The 24,775-nt window shown below is 40.4% G+C and overlaps 2 protein-coding genes across 2 annotated transcripts in view; both read right to left on the bottom strand.

The window, feature by feature from the left end:
• LOC128892838 (metabotropic glutamate receptor 2-like) overlaps nt 1-7,648 on the bottom strand; it is a 234,559-nt gene extending 226,911 nt beyond the window's left edge. Inside the window, exon 1 of the mRNA XM_054153401.1 lies at nt 5,273-7,648. Coding sequence (XP_054009376.1) covers nt 5,273-7,178 — 1,906 coding nt within the window. The 5' untranslated portion in view covers nt 7,179-7,648. The remainder of the gene's footprint in view (nt 1-5,272) is intronic.
• LOC128892993 (uncharacterized) overlaps nt 7,178-24,775 on the bottom strand; it is a 175,694-nt gene continuing 158,096 nt past the window's right edge. The window contains exons 2-4 of the mRNA XM_054153692.1: nt 8,438-10,960; nt 7,290-8,233; nt 7,178-7,204 (exon numbers count right to left, since the gene is read on the bottom strand). Coding sequence (XP_054009667.1) covers nt 7,178-7,204; nt 7,290-8,233; nt 8,438-10,928 — 3,462 coding nt within the window. The 5' untranslated portion in view covers nt 10,929-10,960. The remainder of the gene's footprint in view (nt 7,205-7,289; nt 8,234-8,437; nt 10,961-24,775) is intronic.

Raw genomic sequence — 24,775 nt, 5'->3', positions numbered from 1 at the left:
ATTTGGCTTTTGAGAAGTAAAATAATTAATAAAATTCCATTTGGAGATACTTAAATCGTAGAATAAATGTTGCGGTATTTATTTTTGCAATCTTAACAAAATTCATAAATTCTGTTTAGATTTATTTTTGTTAAACCTCATAAATTATTCTTTTACATCTTCAATTTATTACAAATAAATTGTTAAATTAATAGGAACACATAACATCTTCACACGAAGATTTGACTTTTGTGAAGTAAAACAATTAATAAAATTCCATTTGAAGATACTTAAATCGTAGATAAATCCTAGATAAATCGTAGAATAAATGTCGTGGTATTTATTTTTACAATCTTAACAAAATTTACAAATTCTATTTAGATTTATTTCTGTTAAACTTCAGAATTAATTTATTTACTACTCCATTGAAACGCCTTGTCACTTTGTTTGCAAACATTTCCAAATATCGACTATTCCTATTGCACAAAATGGCATCGTTGCTTAATATTCAAGAGAATCTACCATAAATGCAAATTTTCGCTCGGTAATGCGTTACTACGATAGTCTCTGCGTTATCTTCCTTAAGAAAATTGAATTCTAACTACCTCATCGTTCAGGCGAAGGATTTCGCGATAAAACAGCAATTTTTCGGAAAATTGAAGACAACGATGTAATGCTGAAATAGCTATCCTGCGCAATTTTCTGTATCGGTGACGATAACAACTGTCAGTTTAAAAGAAAAACGGAAAGAAACTGGCATCCTCGGATGCAGTATTATATAGATTTCAGATTCTATTCAATTAATTTACCGAATTAATGCATTCAAGATCTAACAATTTCATTGCAAATAAAAATGTCTGATTTCCGATTTTAAGATAGAGAATAATAAGCAATGCACTTATTATAAACACTATAAATAAATCTCTGATTAATTAATTTGATTTAATTTTTTTTGCAAATAGAAATTTCTGATTATAGGATAGAGAATGTAATTACTATATTAATGCACTGACTGTAAACATTATTCCTTGTCAACCACTATAAATAAATCTCTGATTAATTAATTCGGTACTCGAAATTTGATAATATTCTTCAAGAAAAAAATGACATAGGTTCGAAATGTGTCGTAGGCAGCTGTATAGCCACGTGTCGAGTGTAACGTAACCTCCACGTAATAAGTTAACGGGAAGATCTTCAAGGAAAGTTGCGGCGTAGTTTCCATAATTTCACGAGTCCCCTGGCGTCGAAGACATTTTTCTCCCAGCCGGTATTTTACATATAAAGCATGGCACGCGGATATATCCGCGTTGTTTCTTCGCGATATCGCGGGCATTAGAACTTTCCTTGTGGCTGTTAAACTTTTACAGAAGAATCTCGGAATACGAAGGCGCCAGTTCATGCCACGCTTTCGACAGTGAAAAACCACCGAGGTACGAATAGTAAATGGGAGTTGTTCGCACGTGGAGGTCTCCAAAATATCATCTTATGAATTTTTTTTATGAAGTTACTCATGCTTTACCAATTTTGCATAACTGGTAAAAGGATACTTTCCCAAATAAAGATTAATCTTGGAAGATGCACACGATGCACAGGCTGTTATCAGAAATTTATAATTATTTATCAAAATAGATTCCTCGCATAAATTTGGATCGAAAAGTCCTTTTCCACATCGCAATTTGATATTTTGTTATCGAGATACAAGCAGTTAAAGTTGCATTGGTCGCGCGCAGTCGCTCAGCTGACTGAGAGGCTGACGTCGTGCGCCGAGAATTAAAATTAACCAACTTTAAGAACTTTTATCTGGATGACGATGGTTCAACCTGCGAAATGGTAAAGAACAATTTGACTTCCTTTTATGCGAGGAATCCTAAAAAGAAGGTCCCATACTTTTCTTATCATTTATACAATATTTAAATAAACAGGGATAATTTACACTATATCAAACAAATGTTTCCTTTCAAGAGAAATATGAACAACAATTCTTTGCAAACATCTCCGACTAAATTTCCATAAATCCTTATCCCATTTCCCTTTCATTTCACCCGTAGCGAGATCAACAGATGAACCTCGGCCCGAAGACATCTTTCTTTTCTGTCAGTGAAAGAATACGCGAAGAAAGGCGATCGCAAACAGTAGACTCCTCCTCGCTGAAATTGGTTTGTCAACGAGTATCAATCATCCCGCTTCGTTTCTACGTTCCCGACTGTCTCCAGTTTACTTCTCACCGCTTTTCAAAGCAAGGTTTCGCCGATGCAAATGCTCAGACCTTCCAAAGCCTGACAAATGTGTGTTTCGATCTATTCGAATCGTCGGGATTACGCATTCAACAGCAGAAAGTCCGTGTCGACGATCCATCATCGTTTGTAGTCGTTATTTCTTCGATCATCGCATCTACTTCGTCCGAAATAATCAATGATAATTTTTTCTATATTTTTCTTGTAAGAGGACATCCGTTTCGTTATTTATTGAAGTTTTAAGTGTTGAAATGTTGAAGAATTAAATTTTACAACGAGGAATTGTTTACTTACAAATGCTGTTACATATTATATATTTGTTACAAGATGAATATTAAATAATAATACTTTGATGATTTTTGTCACTCCTAAAACTGAGTTGTCGCTACTAAAAAAAAAATAACTCACATCTGTTAATGGTATCATTATTCTGTACAAATTTAATCAAAATCGGTGCCTTTTAATTGGGTAATTTTCTGCATGTTTAATCTTATTTGATTATTACCCGATATGATTTCGCATGTTTAATAAGAATTTATTGACGAACAAGGTCCACTGACCCTACGAATTTCATGTATTTTTGTTAATATGTAAAGAGTTTGTTCAATAGCTGAAACTTTGTTATTTAATTATGATTTTATCCAATTAATTCTGAAATGTTTGTTATTGTTTAGTGGGCCAGTAAAGGAGAATGCCCAAGTAATGCTCAAGTAATCGAACTTTATTGCGAGAAACGTCACTCAAAATTACCTCGCGCAACTAATATTGCAAGAATGCCTAAGCGAACAATTAGGGGAATTCCAAAGCAGGCTAAATTGCATCCTTAGAAATTGCAACTTCTATGGAACCCGAAGCAGTAAGATCGTATAAGTTGTGTCGAGAATTCAGTTGCAATTTTGGCCATAATCTTGACAGAATTTTGCTCGAGAATGTGCTCTATTTTAATAAAATTTCGTCTTGATTATAATTCAATTTCGACATTCTGTTTAACGCCGTTCTACTTCTTAAAGTTTCAGCTATTATACAAAATGAAAAAACAAAAGCTGTAAAAATTGAAGAAGTTGCTGAAATGAAAAGTACAAAGAAAATTTGACACCTTGTAGAATGCACTGTTACTGAAAAGTAATCAATATTTGATCAATGTTTATTTAATAAAGAAATCTGAAGTACTAATCAACAAAATAATTTCCATCATTTTCTAACGTTTTTTGCAAGCGTAAAGGCAGCTGGTGGATTTCCTTTTTAAAAAAAGTCCTTCGATTTTTCATTGAGAAACTTTTCTAGTCGAAAACATTTTGATTACCTAATACATATGTATATAGGAACCTTCCAATGAAAGCAAGCGTAAAATTCGCGTCTTCGCATGTTTCCTCTAGTTACACAAGGCAAATTCCACGAAACTTAGTATGCGTGGTACGTAGTTGGTATAGAATCATTATCATACGTCTCATTTGCTGCAACGATTATCCAACCAATTCAAACTTCCGTTTTGCGAGTTATTGGAAAAGAAATAATGGCGAATAAAAATTGATGGCACTGAATAATATTGTATTTATTAATTGAAGTATTGTATATTATTATTGTCTTGAAATATCAACTGGACATGCTGATATAATATTCTCAAAAAATTATATTGACTCTATACTTTGAAAACTCAGTGAAATTCTAATATAGAATAACGAAAATTATCCGATTTCTTTTCTACTAGCTATTCAATTAATCAGAATTGAATGTTTTTATTTTTTAAACTAGCTAGGTTCGAGCAGGGCAGTCAATGGGTAGTCCATCACCATGCTAAATCTCAGGACCATAGCTTTTATTAAAGTCCTGCCGACTGCTGGTGGGACAGAAAAAGGAAAGCTGGAAAGTAACACGGGTCGACAGCTCACCTTTCGCTAAAGGAACTGTTACGTTGAGGGGCTATGACAGGCTGACAGGTCGAAAAATAAGGTAACTTTCGGAAATTCCCGTTCAAAGGTGGCTATGAGATTCTATGGAACGTTACTAACAACTTTTGTGCCCGCAACTGGATGCATTGATTTTCTTTGTTCTCTGAAACGACGATTTAAATTGTTCGATGGGATTGATGTATTACGCTGTGAATAATGAAAGAACATATCTTGGAAAATGCTTGATTAGTAATTAAGTATGACCTCAAATTTTGGTTCGAAAATCAAGTTATATACTTTGTGCACGAAGAGACTATTTTAGACCATAATTATCACTTTACAAGAATCTAGATATCTGAATATTCCACATTCATTCATCTTACAGTATTGAGACTAAATGGCTGAATAGCTAATGTAACATTAAATAAAATAAATAAAAAAAATATATGTATATTGAGAATTTCAGGAAAAAATGACCAACAAAAATTATTTCCACGTACTTGAAAGTCAAATAAAAAATACAGTCAGTCTCATAAATATTCGTATCCTCCATGTCTATTCAAGAAAAATTAAATGATGAATTTGATGGTCCCAAATAAATGTCTCGTGATAAATATGTACACGAACAAACTTTTCACACACACACACAGACACACGCGCGCGCGCACGCATACACACATATATAATGAATATTTATTTGGGTACATCAAACCTGTCATTTAATTTGGACAAATGTCTTCAATAGACAAATGTTACGAATATTTATGGGCTTGTATATAATACTGACGTATTGAATTTATTAAAATAACCCACCCTAAAAAATTGCTGAATAAAAAAAGAATTCCTTCTCATCTCCAGCAGAATCCCTCATGGAACCCAAGTAACTTTAATAATTGGCCTCAACTAAACATAGTATCAAACTTGTCATTTAATTTAGACAAATGTCTCCAATAGAGGTTACGAATATTTATGGGCCTGTATATAATACCGGCGTATTGAATTAATTACGACAACCCACCCTAAAAAATTCCTGAATAAAAAAAAGATTCCTTCTCATCTCCAGAAGAATCCCTCATGGAACCTAAGTAACTAACACTGTAATAATCGACATCAACTATACATAGTATCATCGAGCAACACGATTAAACGTAGGGAAGCAAATGCACCTACCTTTGATAAAGTCCACCGCCATTTCGAGTCCGTAGGTGTCCTTGTCGCAGTCGTCGAGTATATGAGCGCCGATTTTCACGCCAGGCACGATGTCTTGTTCGTTCAGCCAGTCCAACGTGTACAGCATAGCCTCGACAGCTTGGACGCCGCCCTGCGGCATCACCGGGCCACAAGTCATCCTATCCTCTCTCTCGTGCACCATCATTAACCCACCCAGCACCAGGTCACCCTCTACGACCGCGCTGTGCTTAACTGGCCACTGATATTCCAACTCGTGGGACGAGTTATCCCCACCGCTTTGGGACACGTTCGCCGCAGTAGTGATTCTGTACTCGCCTGTTCCCAGATAAATCAACCGATCCATGTCGGTGGTCGACGCGATCGACGCTCCGGCATCCATTTTACCGGACTCGGTGGTCTCGAACGGGACGTCCTCGTCGAAGGAAGCCGTCTGAGGACTCGTCATTTCGTCCATCGTGCTGGTTATGGTAGCTCGACTCTGCGCGATAAATTCCCGACGATCCAGAACTGATGCTCTCGGACCGAGGTTCTCGAATGGAAACGATTCGATCTTCGTGGACGTGACGTTCGGTGCTTTGTTACCGAGCACTGAGGATGGTACCTCTGATTTTGTAGGAAATCCGCTGGAATCTCGTCTCTGTTTTGTTGGGGAGTCTGATGGTCTTTGTTCTAGAGAATGTAGGTTGCTTGTGAAGACTGACGATTGGATTGGTGGGTTGACGATGTTGTTTGGTTTCGTGAAGGGTAGATTAGTCTGAGTTTCAAACTTGTGTTGAGGGACCTTTGATGTTAGTGATGTATTGTCCTTTGGAGATGGCAGATCATCGGTGGAGGATTGGCTGTTCATTATATTGTTGAGAGTTTTATTTAATGCAGCAGATAGATGAAGTTTCCTGTTGATAGGCTGTTTGGTAGGGGAGAGATCCTTTGCCCTTGGGTTACCTAGTTTCTCATCCTTTTTAAGATCTAGGGATTCTTCTATGGAGCTTTTGGACTCTCTGTCCTCCACTATTTCAGTTGGACCAATCTGAGTCCTCTGATCCTCCTGTTTGACGCTTTGAAGGTTCTCAACCCTCATCATCTTTGAGCTTTTGGAGCTTTTGGACTCGGTGTCCATTGGATCGCGGGTATTGTCCTCTACTATATCAGCTAGATCAATCTGAGACCTCTGATCCTCCTGTTTGACGCTTTGAAGGTTCTCAACTCTCATCTTCTTTGAGCTTTTGGAGCTTTCGGACTCAGTGTCCATTGGATCGCGGGTATTGTCCTCTACTATATCAGCTAGATCAATCTGAGACCTTTGATCCTCCTGTTTGACACTTTGAAGGTTATCAACCCTCATCTTCTTTGAGCTTTTGTAGCTTTTGGACTCTCTGTTCATTGAATCCATTACACTATCCTTGACTACAGCAGTTAAATCAACCTGAGTCCTCTGATCCTCCTGTTTGACACTTTGAAGGTTCTCAACCCTCATCTCCTTTGACCCTTCGGAGCTTTTGGACTCTCCATTCATTGAATTCTGGATACCATTTTTCACTACAGCAACATCTTTTGTCATTTTATCCGCCTCCTCAGAAAATTGAAAGCCCTTCACCCTCAATCCTCCCACTGTTTCGTCCTCCTTGGCACTCAAGAATTCCTCAATAGACCCTATCGAACCCTCTATTGGATCTCTGGTATCCCCTTTCGCCTTATTACCCAGAATACCTGTTACCCCACTCAGTCCAGTCTTCAAGGAACTCCACTCTTCCGCACGTTCCTCCTCAACATTGCCCGTGCCGATCACAGATGAGTCTCCTGACCTCGAATTTCCCAACTTTCCCATTGAACTCCCCAACTTGGCTCCCGAATTCCCCGAATTTCCTCTCGAGTTTCTCTGTTTCATCAACTCGACGAAGCTTTTCGATATTCCTGCGTGATCCCCGTTCCCCGATCCATCCAGATTAACTTCATCGATCGTCTCGGCACCATGTCCGCCCCCCGCGACATCCCTCACCCTCTCGCCGGAAGGAAATCCGACGGCTGGTTCATTATCTTTGATTCCGTGCGCGCTCAGCTGGCTGTTTTGGTTCGATGAGTCCCGACTCCATGCCACGTCTTTGACAACGGTTACTGGGTCGTTCGTAACCGGACCATTAAGCTTTAGAGAGACCGTGGAGGTGGTTCCGCGCTCTTCGTGATTTTCCACGACGGCGCTCGAAGTCCCCGCTAATGAGATTGATCGCTGGCCCGTGGCAGACAGTGTCTGGTCGACGATCCTAGCCTCCGGCTCTGGTGCCACGATTCCACCATCGTTTTCTCCGGCGTTGGACGGCGTGGATGGGATCCAGAAGCCGTGGGCTTCGATGGAGGATCGTTGGGATTCTCTCGACTTTACAACGAGCGAGTCATCCTGAGTACTAATAGTAATTTGAGTGCTAATAGTAGGATTGTTGGGCTTTGTATTGACGGTACCCGCGGTTGGGAGAATAGAGTGCGTGGAATTCAAGGGGTTGACAGAAGAATTATTATTTTTGTTTGGACACTGGTGAATTTCTTTTGAATTCGAGTCCTCTGGAGGATTCTCAGCAATGATACTAGGATTGTTAGTCTTTCTATCAGGTGTCCCTGTGATTGTGAAACTATGGTGCGTAGAATTCAAAATGTTGACAGAGTTATTATTTTTATTTGAGGATCGTTGATTTTCTTTTGAATTTATGGCGACTTGGTAAATTGGGGATGGGGTTTCAGACTCTTCAGGAGGATTCTCAGCACTGACACTAGCCTTTCTATCAGAGGTACCTGTACCTCGGAGAGTTCTCAAAGACTTCACAGGAGAATTCCCATTTGCATTCGCTAATTTCGTCGACTCTTCAATAAGTGTCACTCCATCTTTAATAAGAGTCAGGTTATCCATTTTGGATAGCTTTTCCGCGACGTTTATCTCTGGGAAATTGAACTCTGCTCCACTGTTCGACACGTTCTCCCTCGATCGTTCCATAAGTGTTACTTTACCTTCTTTCCAGACTTTACCGCCATCTTGATCCTCGGAATATCTAGATCCTTCCTCGACTACGCCTCTATTATCATCGCTCCTAGTGTTCAACCTCAGGTTATCCCGTTCTGATAGATTTTCCACGACGTTTATCTCAGGGAAATTGAAACCTGCTCCACCGTTTGATACATCCTTCCTCGATCCTTCCACCAGTACTTCCCTCCGCGTCCAATCCTCTTTCCCATCCCGAATCTCTACTCGAGGCAAGCCTCTATCCTCTATCGAACCGACGTTTTCCATTTTCGACATATCGTTCGCATCGCTATCGCCGCTGAAATGGAAAATCGTCGTCCCATTGTTTACCACGTCCACGCTCTTGCTCTCTCCTAGGTAAGAATACCCGTTTCCATTCATTAATTTCTCCGGCTCTTCCGTAAGTGTCGCTTCATCTTTGTTCGTTGTATGAAGAGCGAGATTTCCTTGTTCCCTCTCAACAGCGCTAACATCGATAGCCGTTCCCGAAACAGGAAACGCGACTCGATCCGAGGAGGCGGGCTCGTTGTCTTCGGGAACATCATTGTTGGCCGTCGATCTTTGTTTCAGGGAGACGTCGCGCAGCTCTAGCGATCCGTCTTTGTATACTTCCGCTGATTTACGAGACGTCGAGACGCGTTCCGGGTTTTCGATCCCCGTAGAATTATAGCGTTCACGGCTCGACTTCTGCGAACTAGAGGCGAGAGGGTGGATGCGATCGGGGGATGGATCGAACCAGACGGACGATAGCTCAGGTTTTAGGGGAGTTTTGAGCCTATCCGAGGTGGGATCTAAAGATCTCTTGGATAATCTATTCGGGGCAAGGTCTGCCAGCTTGGCGGGGGTAAGGGAGGGCAGTGAAGTTGACGGGAATGTTTCAGATTTTATCTGGTTTTGGTGACAATTATCGTTGGAGGAATTGAGATCTATTGAATTCTTTAAAAGCTTCTGTTCTTGATGATCGAGTTTTTTAGCCTTCTCTAGGCTACTTCTAGGGGACATCAAAGTTGATTGGACATTTAATGTTTCAGATTTTATTTGATTTTGCTGATAATTATCGTTGGAGGAATTGAGATCTATTGAATTCTTTAAAAGCTTCTGTTCTTGATGATCGAGTTTTTTAGCCTCCTCTAGGCTACTCCTAGGGGACATCAAAGTTGATTGGACATTTAATGTTTCAGATTTTATCTGATTTTTCTCATAAAGACCATTGGAGGAATTGAGATCTATTGATTTCTTTGAGAGCTTCTGTTTTTGATGATCGAATTTTGACTCCACCAGTTTATTGCCCCCCTCTAGGCTACTACTAGGGGGCATCGAAGTTGACAGGAATTTAAATGTCTCAGATTTCACCTTATTTTCCCTGTAATCAGAACTGAGCTCCACCGATCCCCTGTCCACTTCCTGCCCTTTCATTTCCTCGATGCTCCCCTTTCCATCAACACTCTGATTCCTCGACTCCCCCCAAAAACGCAACGCTTGAGTCGCCATCTTCCTCATAGTATGACTCTTCACCCCCTGCTTCTTGTAATAACTCAAGTCCCTTGAATGCGCCCCACCGTCCATCAGATCGTACACAGACTGGTCCTTCTTCCTCGAATTTTCCTCCAAACTCCAAAACCTCACTCCTCCCACCTCTCTCCTCTCTCCTAATCCTTTACTTTCCCTATCTTCTAGATCCAACTCGGAAGTTCCGCTCGGAAAATCCTCGTACCATCTCCGATCGCCATAACCACGCTCCGACGGAACACCAACATCGCCTCCAATCGAGGATTCCTCTCCATCTCCAATTTCGTTTCTAGATCCCGTCATCCCGTCATCTGGAGATCCGCCATCGTCTCTTCGACCTCTTCCGTCCGTCGACTCCGATCCAGAAAGCGGACGATTTCCCGCGAAATTTCTTTCGCCCGGGGTCGTCAACGAGTCATCGTCGCGCGAACTACCCCCGACGTGACTATAATGCGAAGCTCCCAGATCCTCATACCTCGTTCCCCGTCGATTCGTCTCCTCGTCCACCGCTCCTCTTTTACGACTGCTCGTTGTCGCCGTACGAACCGTCCCATCGGCGCGTATAACGGCTCTGGTCCGCTCAGAGGTGTGCTCAACCGCGCCACGGGAAATCCGGGTAGATAAACGTCGTTCACCTGAATTTTCCGAATTTCCCGCCAGCATCGTCCATTCCGAGATGGTTTGTGCCCCGGCGAAACGTTTACGAGAATCTTCCAGGGAAAAACTGCTCGCGAGCTTCGAATCCAGCTGGACCATCGTGGCCTGGTCGACCGAGTTGCTCCGTGCAGAGGGATCTGCATCTTCGATGCATCCTCTTTGGGGAATCCTTTGGGACGCCTTTGTAGCGTCGTCGATGGTTGTACGCTTTTTCGGCGGTTGGTCGAGAGGCGAGGCGTCTAGGACGAGTTTCGTGGCGTCGTTGCGCGATGCGACATCGATTTCCTCGGTTCTCACGCTCGGGGTCGTTTGATCGAGCCCGTAAGCGGCTTTGCTGCGGTTAGCCTTGAGCTCCGTGTCCTCCTGATCGAGTGGAAATCGTTCCCTGGCTAGACCGTGTCGCAGGATCGGGAGCACCGTCGAAACGGCCAGAACGGCCAGCCAACAGTTGTTTCGCCGCATCGCCTTACTCCCGTGGCGAGCATGCCCTGTGCCTGAAAAGAGAGTAACAATGGTTAGGAAACTGCTATAACGATTCCGTTTTATATTGATTTTCTGTCAACCCTTCGCAGGCCAGATTTTTGTAGATTTTCCTGTATTAAGGGAGCATTTCACTGTGAACGCACAAAAAAACCATATTTTCAATCATTTTTTTCTCAGCAATTATTGTATAAAATATGAATGTATAATGAATGTTTTTCTCCCCTTGAAGGTATGATTAAGGAAAGTAAATAAAAAAATTTTATTTGGTAAAAAATATTTCGTCATTTATTTACAAAATAATATGCATGTGTGCAAAAACAAAAAGATTTCCGCTGGCGCAGGTAATTTGGCTCTCCTGGTAATCTGAAACAGAAAATCGAATCGTTTATTAAACTACATATGTCGTCACACCTATCGTCGGAACCTCCAAGTAGTTGAAATTTCGATTTTTACTTATAATTTCACCTGATTTACGGTACAAAAAAAGTGTTTCTTTTTCTCTCTTTCGTAAGAAACGCTGCCATTTTGTTTATTTTCGATGAAATAAATAAATTGAGGTTCCGACCATAGGTGTGACAACATAGTTTAATAAACTTTTTCGATTTTCTGTTTCAGATTACCAGGAGAGCCAAATTACCTGCGCCAGCGGAAATCTTTTTGTTTTTGCACACATGCATATTATTTTGTAAATAAATGACGAAATATTTTTTACCAAATAAAATTTTTTTATTTACTTTCCTTAATCATACCTTCAAGGGGAGAAAAACATTCATTCAATTTTATACAATAATTGCTGAGAAAAAAATGATTGAAAATATGCTTTTTTTTGAGCGTTCACAGTGAAATGCTCCCTTAATACAGAAAAGACTGGATAAGTGCTAGAGGTTTCTATTCTGTGTTCATACAATTTGGCTCGAGTCAATCGTCGAATCCACGGAATTTTGTTGACAAAATGATGTTATAAATTATGTTACTACAGACGTGAATTCACTTCACTTCAAATTCTATTCCTAGTTGTGACAAAATTATGAAAATCGTTTTATCTTATACACTACGTATCAGGTCTACAGGAAAGTTCTGTCCGTTTTTAGAATAATACAAAATAATAAATTTCTTATATCTGGAACAGATTTTATTGAATAATAAAACTTTAATGAAATAAAAATAATAAATAAAACTTTCCGGTAGATCTAATATTTAGAACATTGATTGAAATTTCCGATGACCAGCTTCAGAATTATAGTATTTTTGTCAGTACTCGGTATCAAAAACGTTCTTTAGGGAAAAATATTAACATGTTTCACGAGAAGATCCTAGTTAGAGTCTTGGCAAATTTTCCATGGTAATGGATGCATTGGGTCGTGAAACGCCAACAGTAATTCATGTGTGTATTCAGTGACGGAGGTAAACATCGCGTATCATCTCAGCGAAAATGGTGCCTCGATCAAAGAAAATTGTGGACTTTGTTATCAAAGAACGGGGAAGCGTAAAATGAAAGACCTTATTTGAAGTCCTTTGATTAAAAATCCCCCAACCGTTGAAATCCATAGTGCTCAGAAAAATAGGGTCTCGCATCGCCCAGCATTGAACGATCTTTTAATCTGAAATGCGTGGAAAAAGAACGTGGATAGTATTAAAAATCAATGTCTGCCAAGTATTATCGATTTTCACGTAGCAGTAACGATATCGTAATTGAAAATTTTGAATTAAAATGACGCGGAACATTGGAAGAAATATTTGTATTAATTTCTATCCGCTGCGTCGAAATCAAATGTTTATTTAAATTTATGGAATAAAAGGAGATAGGAATGGAATAGATAGAAACAGAACTGGTCTCTCGTTGCACTCTATGATCAAAGCTCCCTCTAAACGTTTCTAAACTCATCCAAGTCGTTAGACCGTTCGAACTCGCGTTCTAAACTCCGCTTTCAGGATACGTCGACCACCCCAGCGGACGCTCGCCACCGCGCACGTGACGACATACACAGACACACACGTCCAGCATACGTACACGTTTATTTCGGAACGTTGAAGTAGCAATTTGTTCTCTAGAAATTCTCTGACTCCTACAAGTCCATTGTTCGCGAATGCTGATGTAATTTTCTGTTTGCTTACATTAACATTGTCACGTTTCAAGGCTTGAATTGTTTATTTTTTTATATATGGAAGTGGGTCGAAACTTTACATATAGTCAGTCCCAGAAGTATTCGTACTTCGTATGTGCGTTGAAGAATTTACTGTATTCTATAAATGATCGTCGTATCAATCAGTTTGAATCATATTACACTGCTCCAGTGATGGGGATAGTCACTTTGCATTTATCCAGTCAATCCTGTCTTGCACTTATCCAGTCTTTACTGTATCACGAGATACAAAATGCACTTTTCATCGCCATAGTTACATTTTGTTTGTCTCTGTACACAATTGACACGATCGATCATCGCGTCGAGAACTATTCTGCATCGTCAACGCGGATAAAATTGATCAACGCGGTATATTAGTGCAAGTACATTGTCACTGGACATTTCCATCGAGTGGAATCACAATTTGGCAGCCAGCCAAGAGACTGAAGACATTTCCATCGCTTAAAAGGTTGAGTAACGAGGTGTTTAATCGTCCATTTTCGCTACCGGAAGTCTAGTGGCAATATTTCAGGCCTAACCGGGAACCGATAAGTCAGTCGAGACAATTTTACTGCTTTAACGATTTGTTTCAGTGGCTGAAACCTGCCGGAGAATGAATAATTTGTTTCAATTTTCCTGGATTCGATATTTAATCTACAGCAGTGTGTTTTGAAGTGAGGATTGATTTTTAGTTTTCTATTCTTCAACAAGCTGGATAGTTAATATGAATAGTTAAATATTAGAATGTTAGTTTAGGAAGTAACGAAAATAATTTATTCAACAAAGGGGTGGCGTTACTCGCCAAGCTGCTTTGTTTATTAAACAAACTGTCTTACTAATTATAATTTGGTCACGTCTCCGTCGTAACTATGTTCGAGTGACTAATAAGGTGCGTGCAAGGTTTCCATGATAAGACACGCGTGAGTTACACAGTCTTAGATGCTGCGACCTCGGTAAATATACATGCATGCACAAAATGTTAATTCTGATTCGTAGATAAATATGCGAAGATGACATTTCCCTTTCGGTTCATTGTTTAGAAACAGGGGTATATCTAGTTATCTTGTTATCATTATTTGTGGATTTTCTATTTTATAAAAAAGATGTAGTACCCTGACAAATGGCGAAATAGAATTGAATCAATATATTTGAATTCAACAAATATTAATGTTCTTATATTATTCTTAAATACTCTGGATTGGTTAGAAGCAGGGATATATGAAGTTATGTTGTTATCATTATTTGTGAATTTTAAAAAAGATTTAGTACCCTGACAAATAGGAAATATTAATGTTCATATTCTTAAATATTCTGCAACAATTTTTATTGCAAAGTCATCTTTATAATATTCTGTATTAAATCCAGGAAGTGATTCAGACTCGCCCTCACCAGAATCAAAGGAGCTTCGATTTAATTTAAGCACTACTTCATATTAAATATTGGATAAAACTATACTTCTTCAACCAAGCCAATTAAAATTTCTAAAATCAAAAATCGAAGGAAATAAAATTGCTTAACCAAGAACAGTATTAAAAACGTATGAATCAAAATCGTTGCAAATCCTCCTTTATAATATTCTGTATTAAATCCAGAAACTGGTTCAGAGTCACCCTTAACTGAATCGTAGGGAGTTTGATTTAATTTAAGCACTATTTCATACTAAACATTTGATAACACTATACTTCTTCAACGAAGTTAATTAGAATTTCTCAAATCAAAACTCGAAGGAAAAAAAATTGCTTAACCAAGAACAGTATTAAAAACTCATGAATAAAAATCATTGCAAATCTCCCTTCATAATATTCTGTATTAAATCTAGAAAATGATTCAGATTCACCTTCAACCGAATCAAAGCAGGCTGGATTTAATTAAGGCACTTCTTCATACTAAATATTGGATAAAACTATACTTCTTTAACCAAGCCAATTAAAATTTCTAAAATAAGAAATCGAAGGAAATAAAATTGCTTAACCCAGAATAGTATTAAATAGCGAATCTTTTCCAAGATAATAATTTGCTCGCCTCTGATGTACACATGGCTCGACTCGCCTCGTGCTGTCATAAGTCGGACGCGAAACGTGTTTCGCCTCGCGAACGAACACACAATACCCATTCCACCAATGGAAAAATCTCGAGGCTTTCTTGGATCCGTGACATTGTAGAATCGTCCGAATCGAGCGGCAATCCGTGATTTCGCGGGAACGCCTTTGAAACAGTAGCTACGTATCAATAGCCGTGTCCTGGCGCGATATCGTTTCCGATCGATTTCGCGCCTTTGAAATCCGCGAATGAAACCTCGCGAACAGATGCGATCGCGCGCTTCTCATTAAAACATTCCCGCGAACGTTGATTAACGCGAAGTAATTCAATGTCCGGATCCCGTGGGAAAATATCGCTCCTGACGAAACACGCGAAATTGTCTCGATGAGTGAATCGTACAATAAATCAACGAGTCGCGGTTACAGGGAGGCGTTGAAATATCGCCAAGCAAAATTCAAGGGGAGGAGGGGGAAATCTGAAGCGAATCGGAATTGGCGACGTGGGATTGCATTGTTCGAAACTAAATGGATAGTATCAGTTTTTCTACCGAAATTGGTTTCAATTTAAAAAGGAACAATTTAAAAGGAAATAAACGTCGAGCGCTGTCTTTTTAAAATTCGACCTGCACTCTTTGTTTGATATTATTATTATTCAACTTAGGTATACGATCAGTTCGAGCATTATCGATTGTAATCGAGGCATATTATTTTAGGATATAATATTATATGGAGCATAGTTATGTAGAATTTTAGAAAGACAAATATTGACATCCTACGTTATTTATGGTAGAATATTTAATGTGTCTCTGATGTTGTATTATATAAAGTCAGTCCTATAAGTATATACCCTTCTTGCCTATTGGAGAATCTTAAATTAAATGACAAACTTGAGGACAAATATGAGAAAGAATCAGATAAGTGCACTTAAATAAAAACAAGCAAGCAAGCAAGACTCTCGCACGAAACAAACGACAGCGCTCCCTTCATATATTCATAATGGAACGTTTACTTAGAAACCGATATCAAGTCTACCACTTGATTTAGACTTTCTTCGATAAACGTAAAATGTACGAATATTTATAAGACTGATTGTACATATATTCCATAACGAATCTCACGAATAAACTTCACGAATCTACATCTTTATAATAAAAGATTGATTCGGAATCCTCAAATCTACCACTTAATTTAAAAAAGTTTCTTTGATAGACACAGAAGGTTGCAAACAATTACGAGACTAACTCTGCTACATTATAATTAAGTAAATATCGTGAACGATCGAAAACTGTTGCCAGGTCGGTACCCTCGCATCAGAACGTGGAGTCAGGAGCCCTTTGAGACGCTACGCGTGTTGACAGTGGCTTCTGTGACAATATTGTCAGACTGGCATTTGAATACCCCGCAGCTTCATTCGAGACACTTACATTGAATGGCATTTTCAATCCGCGGAGGTACGAATCAGACACGGGTCACAGAATTCTCATCCATTATGCTATTTAACTAGCGCGTGTAATTATCTCTCTGTAATATGCATTTATGAGCGGGCCGATCGCGAAAGCGCGGCTTCTCGTCGTAATTGTCCTACTACGAGCCATCGTGATCCTCGTTCTCTTATCGTCCGTCACCGTGTGCTCTCATAACTTGCCTCATTGCGTTTCGAATATACGCAGACGTGCCTGCAAACTTCCAACAACGCCGAAATTGAGTTTATTGTATATTGAATTTTTTTAGGATTGGTTGATGATATAAAACGAGTTTGAGTAAGTAAAGGTATGTAGAATCTCAAAAATGCAACTCTTGGAGTAACATTGATAATGTTATAATATTTAATGTGCCTCCTATGTTATGTTATATACGTGATTTATTGGAATGAAACATTAAATAAAGGTCATGAAATAATTTCTTAACATGTATGAACTAAATTAATTATATACTACATATACATAATTTGTTCTGTTCATGTATTATTTGATATATATATATATAATATATAAAAAATATATATGTATGTAATATTATTTGGCAACGTTTATGAAAGGGAATTAATTTTAATGTCTGCATTAAATAATAAATTCTGATATGTGTAAATGTATAAATTCATTAATTTCGTAAACTAGTTTACGTAGTTTATTTAGTACATGGACGGAATTTAATATTTTGTATGTACTTATTTATTTATTGTTTATTGAAGTTTATAGTCTTATTTATTTACTCGGTCCCATCCTCGAAAGGGGGGAGAGGATGAGGATGAGTGCGTACCGGGCGCGTCCCCTAAGACTGGATAAGTACTGCAGTAGGGACATAGCTGCGGCGAAAATCAGCCATATGCGGGGGGGAGTCAACACCACAATTGTGGTGTGCTCAGCCTACCTCCCCTATGACTCTGAGAAAATTCCACCAACCAGGGAACTCGGAGAGTTAATCACCTACTGTAAAGAAAAAAGACTGGACCTATTGATTGAGTGCAATGCTAACTCGCACCACATAATATGGGGGAGTTCTAACATCAACAACAGGGGGAGAGACCTCTTAGAGCACATCTCCTCCACGGATTTGGAAATCCTAAATAAGGGATCCAAGCCTACGTTCGCCACCTCCAGTAGAAAAGAGGTGATCGATCTCACACTAGGAACACGAGCGGTTGGACAGTGGATAAGAGAGTAGCGAGTGGACGATGATGACACACTATCGGACCACGTGGTCGTACATCCTTTAAATTAGCGATAGAGCCAACCCCAATTAGGGCCGCGGTGTACAGGAACCCCAGGGCCACGGACTGGAGCTCTTTTGAACAAGAACTAAGTCTGAGACTTGGGGTCCGCGAGATCGCTCCGGGACCATAGGGTCTATAGAAAGAGAAGTAGATTCTCTATGCTCTTCTGTGATAGAATCCTATGTAGTCTCTTGCCCGCCTAGGAGTCGTAGACAGGACAAAAAGTAGCTTGGTAGAGCTCAGAGCTAACCGCCCTCCGCTCCAAATCTCGCAAGCTGCTAAATAAGGCCCTGAAAACTATGTGCGAGTCTGACTGGGCGGCTTATAGGGCCTTGCAGAGGACCTATAAGAAGCGCATCAGGGAGTCCAAAACCAGGGCCTGGAGGAGCTTCTGCGGGGAAATGGACAGCCTACCCTTAGCTGTCAGGCTCCGAAGGGTCTTTCTCCAAGGACCCCGCATCGAGCTGGGAAGATTGCTACTCCCAGACGGTACGGCAGTTGACACCAGGGAGTCCATTCTAGGGCACCTGTTGGAAACACATTTTCCCGAGTTCAGGATTAGCGGTAGGATATCGCTGGAGTGAGCCCAGATGGAGTGAGCCCACAGGCCAGGAGACGAGGGACTGGCGCACGGCGAGGCAAATCGTCACAGTTAACAGGATCAAGTGGGTCCTGGAATCGTTCGACAGATTCAAAAGTCCAGGGACTGATAACATCTTCCCTGCCCTGTTGCAGGAGTAGGTATTCATACCGAAATCGGGGAAGACCAGCTATGATACCGCCAAGGCATTTAGACCTATCAGCCTAATATCCTTTATGCTGAAGACGCTGGAGCGACTGCTTGACAGGTTTATCAGGGACGGAGTGCTGGCGCTAAACCCGTTGAGGGTTTGAGTGTTGAGAGTTGAGTACCCACTACCACGCGTATCGGACGGGGAGATCTACCAAAACGGTCCTTCACGACCTAGTCAGGACCATCGAGGGGTTTTTCGGCAAGAAAGAGTCCACCCTGTGCGCCTTTCTCGACATTGAAGGAGCCTTCGACAATACCTCCTTCGATGTAATCTGCTCAGCGGCAAGAGGTTTCCAAGTGGACGACACCATCGTCGACTGGCTTCGCCGCATGCTGAGCACCAGGATCATCACAACCAGTCTCAACGGAATCGAGATCAGAGCCCAAGTCGGCAGGGGCTCCCCGTAGGGAGGCGTAGTTTCTCCCCTGCTGTGGCTGCTAGTGGTCGACGGGCTCCTCGTACAACTCGAAGAGCTGGACGTGAAAGTGGAAGGTTTTGCGGACGACATCTGTATAGCTGTTGTCGGCAATCACCCGGGCAGGATCGCTTGTAGAATGCACACTGCTCTGGACACGGTAGAGAGGTGGTGCTTTGGTCAGAACTTAAGGGTTAACCCCATTAAGACTGGACTGGTGCTGTTCACAAGAAGAAGGAACCTCACACTAAGGCCTCCCACATTATACGGCATAGAGCTCAAACTCTCCAAGGATGTCCGATATCTCGGAGTTACCCTGGACAGTAGACTCACGTGGAAAAGCCACATCACCAGACAGGCACAAAAGGCAACGGCTACCTCCTGGGCCTGCAGGAGGATGTTTGGACGAACCTGGGGACTGAAACCAGAAATGGTAAAATGGCTACATATTGCCATATTAGTCCTCCAACTTTGCTACGCTTCCATTGTTTGGTGCCCCGCGCTGAGTCGAGGCATGAACAGGAAGATATTGGACAGGGTGTTCAGATTGTCGCTGTTGGGCATCACAGGTTCGTTCAGGACCACCCCAACAGTGGCGATGTGCGCTCTGCTAAACCTGCTACCACCGCATGTCACGGTGATGGCAGAGGCAAGAAATACAGCTTGCAGACTGTACGTGAGTGGAAGATGGATTAGGGCCAGGCAGGGTCATGTGAGCATCCTTCAACAGACTGAGGACCACTATGAGGTACTTAGCCTCGGGGGTGATCGCTGCCCAACGGGCCACGTGTTCCATTACCATTCTTCAGTCCACTACCCCAGCAAACGTACTGTCCCAGGGAGGGCTAGTCTGGTTCACAGACGGGGCCAAATCGGGAACAGGAGCGGGTTCGGGGGTATGGTGCGGAGGGCCCAGGATGGAGAAATGTTTGCGATCTGGGCCTGCGCCAGAGCGATCCTGGACAAGGGATACAGACGCAAGCACATTTTTATATGCAGCGACAATAAAAAGCTGTGTAGACCTGTTGTCCCAGCTTGCCAGGGAAGAACAGGGTGAACCTCATCTGGGTGCCGGGGCACGCCGGCATCCGAGGGAACGAGGAAGCACACGATCTAGCTAGACAAGGGACCAGAGGGACCGAGAGCGCGATTGTGTGCTCCGTGGGTGTCCCAGCCGGCCATGTAAGAACACTGAATAGGCAGTGGGCAGAGGTCCGCCTTCTGGACCTCTGAAGGCATAGATCGGCAATGAGACACACGAGGGCCATGCTAGAGCGTCCTTCCAGTGGACTGGGTAGTGCACTGGTAAGACTGGACCGCGATAGGCTCAGGCTTGTTGTCGGGCTTGTCACGAGGCACTGGCACACTGGAAGGCATCTAGCTACACTGGGACTGCGGGATAACCCCACCTATCCTAGATGCGGAGAAGCGGATGAAACCCCGCTACACGTGATTGCTGAGCGCAGGGCAGTTGAGGACTCTAGGGAAAGGATCCTAGGTGACCGGCACCTAGTACGTGCAAGGTAACAGAGAGGAGAAGCGGCGGACTCCTGCGCTTTGCACAGGAGGCCGGTCTTTACCCCTGGACCCCTTAACGCCCGCCCGTAAGGGCCCGAGGACAATGGTCAATGGAGACTGAGTGCTCGGTATGGGCTAAAATCTATACTCTATCTCTAACTCTTATTTGTTTATCAATACTTGTAAACGTAATTATTTGACAATAGTGAATTATTTATTAATTTAACTCATTACTCATTATTTATTACTTATTACTTACTTATATAATATAAATGTAAATATATAATAATATATATTATTTTTATCATTATATTATATTGTTATTATTTATTATTATCAGTCAATTATATTTTATAATTCTAATTTAAAATGTCAATTACTTGTATAATTTTACTTTTATAAATCATCCTTGTCATTTATTTAATTACTTCCTCCCTTCCTAATTAATTATGTCCATCAAGAATTTTACTACTATCAAACAATATTAAACGTCGATGCTAGACCTCCTCGCTATCTATTTGTTTCAACTGCAGTATTTATTACGTTTCCCATTGATCCCACTGGTATAGAACATCGGCCATTGAGGTTAGTGCTTTTAACGAGTGATTTCACGCTGAAAGTAAAGGGGTGGCTTTAATCTCTTGGATAGACAGTGAGAATGGACGTTTAATCCCTCCCGATCAAACAAGTGACGATCTTTTACAGTGCAAACAGTGTATCGTGACGACTCGATCAAATTTTTAGACCGACCCTCTCCCAACGATTTACAATCGCGATTTTCTCGTGATCCTGAATCAAGAGACGGATTGCGGGGAAAGGTTCTGTCGGTTTTTCCAACCACCTCTCGTTTGCTTTCGCGTCGAGGATGTTGTCGATGTTGCACGATCGAATTTCGTATCGAAAATTCTTAGATAAATGACAGAAGACCGTCGCGCGGATTCCGAGAGGAATTTTATAAAACGTGCTTGTTCTACGGGGGGAAAAGTTTACGTCGCTTCCGTAGCCTTTTATAGTCGTGGTTCGCGAGAAATGGTGTCATGGGAAGTAGACAATTTTTATTGGATATTTACAGTTGGGGGTTGAACGATTTTCTTTTTCGAAACCGGCGACGAATTTTTGCCGAGAAATTTCTAGATAAATTTCTGCGAGCGGAATTTCTGTGAAGGTATGAAAGAATTTTTATTGAGAATAAATCGATCATTTTCTGCGCCCGGATGTCAAGGGTTTAGGTGTAATTGAAATATGGCGTAGTTTACGTGAATTTTGAGAGCCGTTTATTTCTCAATTTTGATATGTTTAAACAACGGCCTCTGGAAATTAACGTTTAGCTCTGAAATTGTAAACAGTAATGAGTTTGAATTTATCCGACGCGAAAGTTGTTAAATTAATCGATATTTCACTATTACTAAATTAATACATTTACAAGCATTCATAAATAAATAGGACTATAAACTTCAATAAGTAATAAATAAATACATACAAAAAATTAAATTCTGTTAATACACTAAATAAACTATAAACTTCAATAAGTAATAAATAAATACATACAAAAAATTAAATTCTGTTAATACACTAAATAAATTAGTTTACGAAATTAATAATTTCAACAAAACATTAAATTTATTGCCGAATAAACTGATTCACGAATGACAAACAATAATCAAATTTCTATACGAAAATAAACAAATAAATTCCATGATTATTAATATTATTATTCCAGAAAGATTTAAGAATTGAATTTCCGAATAGAGTTTAGAGTGCAATACAGTTTTCTAGAAACCGATAAAGGAAAGCTATAAGGTTTGTAGAAACGTTTGTAGGAAATTCGATTACGGTGTCTGCTCGAGCTGCGAGCGTTGCGTTCGTAAGAAACGACTATCCTGCACGTGCTAGTAACGACATACCCGCACACCTTGCAACGCGAGAGATTTTCTACGTTTTCTGACTTTGCCGATAGGGTTGAACGCGGTTCCCGGAGTAGCCGCTGTTAAATGCAGCGTTCCCTGCAAAACTACTGATTTTTCACGAGGCTGGTACTTTCCCTCGTGTGACACCAACCCCTATAAAGAGGGTCTTTCCGTACCTCTCGTCTCTGGTAAAACTCTCTCAAAAGAATTCCGAGTGTAGGCTTCGTTCAAGTCAGTGTTAACATCCTGTTATGGTGACATTATAAAACGCCGACCCTACAAATCGCCTTTGCAGAGAAAATTCCAAGAAACACTCTTATAAATTTTTGTATTTCTGCATCGCGTCATTAAATTTGCAGAATAGGAGTTTGTTTATTTTTTAAGCATTGTACAAATAATTTTTCAGTCTGATGAATCTTTCTCAGATAGGAATAAAAATAAAATGAAAAGAAGGAAGCTTGGTACTGTGGTCGAACAAATAAAAATTGCAACATTCGGTGCATCGTATTTTTTAAAATAAATATTCCAAGGAACATTCTTATAAACTTTTGTATTCCTGCATCTCGTCTTTAAATTTCCAGAACAGGAATTTGTTTATTATTATATATAAAAATGAAATGAAAATAAGGAAGCTTGGTATCTCTGATCGAATAAATAAAAATTCCTGAATTTTCTAAACTAATTGAAATCGAGGGACACGATGACTTAACCTCCCGTTCCTAATTTCTCCTGGGCTACATCATATTTCAATTTCACTAAAATCCCTGACATAGGGTGCGGAGAATGATCGATTGGTCGCGGGGTGACCCGCAGTTGAACTCCAGAGAACTTTCGAGAGATTTTCGTAAAAAGCTCGTTTGTCGACGTGCAGGACTGCCCGCCATCGACAGCATTAACTTAGCCTAAACGTCATGATTCATCCTACGTCTTCGATTTCGCCGAGTTCGCGTTCCGTCGTCAGCAGAATTAAGATGTCCCTTCCGCGGCCCCCCCGACGCGTTGATTAAAAGTCTCCGCTCGCGGTTGAGAGAATTTCGAGTGGAAAGCACTCCGTATGTGAGAAGTACTCGCGCGTCCCGCCTTTTCCAGTGATATCATGCATAGCCGCTCGCGCGCCTCGTAGAATTAGAGTAGTAGTTTCGCCATTTTTCATTCTACTTAACCCGCGCCGGGCCGTGGTAGAGTGATGCGGACTTTTCAACCTCGCGAAGCGCGGGTCAGGACCATTCTGGCGCGTGTCAGCTGAAGTTTCATGCGTCGCGTGCCGCTTCGAGCGAGATTTGAAGAAGAAAATTATGGCGAGGGACGAGGAAGGGACTCCTGAACGTGTACCGTAAAAGTAGAACGAGAATTACATGGGCGAAGAAGAGGAAATGAAGAACGTATTTTGGAGAGACAGGGATTCTCGACTTTTTATGTTTTCACGTGTATACAAAATTCTGTATTATTTTTCACTGAAGAATAATAAATACGCGACACGGAATATGCTCGAAGAATGTCCAATGCATAATATTATATGAGAAATACGGAACCAACGAGCCACCCTGAAGACCAGCTTAAATGACGAGAAATGCATTTTAAAAATTATATTTTGTTTACAAAGAACAAGATTTCCGAAGAAATATAAACGAGAATTAACAAGGCACTAAAACCTTCTAAAATATACGTTTAATGTTGAATAGTATTTATATTTATGTATTTATTATAATTAATATGTAATGAAAATAGTATTTATAATTATAATTATATGTTGGATGTAAGAATTATTTATTCTAAGCATAAGCCGTTTTGTTAGAATCGAATCGGACGATTCCACGCCGAGCTACATGATACAATGAGGGTAATATTTAATAATTATATATTTAAAAAAGAAAATTGTTTAAGAGTATCTAGCAATGCTAGTAACTAACTATTACATAGTAGAAATACCACCCTTTAATTTGAATTTTGTTAGAATCGAATCGGACGATTCTACGCTCAGCTATGACACCTCAAAGTTTTTTATTTTATAGACAATTTTAAATGACTGACAGGCGTTGTGACCTACATATATATATATATATATATATAGCGTCCTTGCAAGGACGTTCGAATTCCGAGAAATACTAGTAAACATTGTAGTATTTACTGAATGGCCCACCCCTCTAAATTCCTTGACATAATAGTAAACATTGTAGTATTTCCTGGTTGGAGAATCCCTCAAAGTTCTTTGAAAGAGAATCATTTATTACCATTTTTCCTGAATTTGATATACAGGGGTTTTTGAGGTCGCTGATTCCAAATCTGAACTCAAAATTTAGAAATTCAAAATGGCGGA

This window comes from Hylaeus anthracinus, unplaced genomic scaffold (assembly GCF_026225885.1).
Source record: "Hylaeus anthracinus isolate JK02 unplaced genomic scaffold, UHH_iyHylAnth1.0_haploid 2, whole genome shotgun sequence".
In the NCBI taxonomy this organism is placed as follows: Eukaryota; Metazoa; Arthropoda; class Insecta; order Hymenoptera; family Colletidae; genus Hylaeus; species Hylaeus anthracinus.
This window is presented reverse-complemented; position numbering and strand designations above follow the sequence as displayed.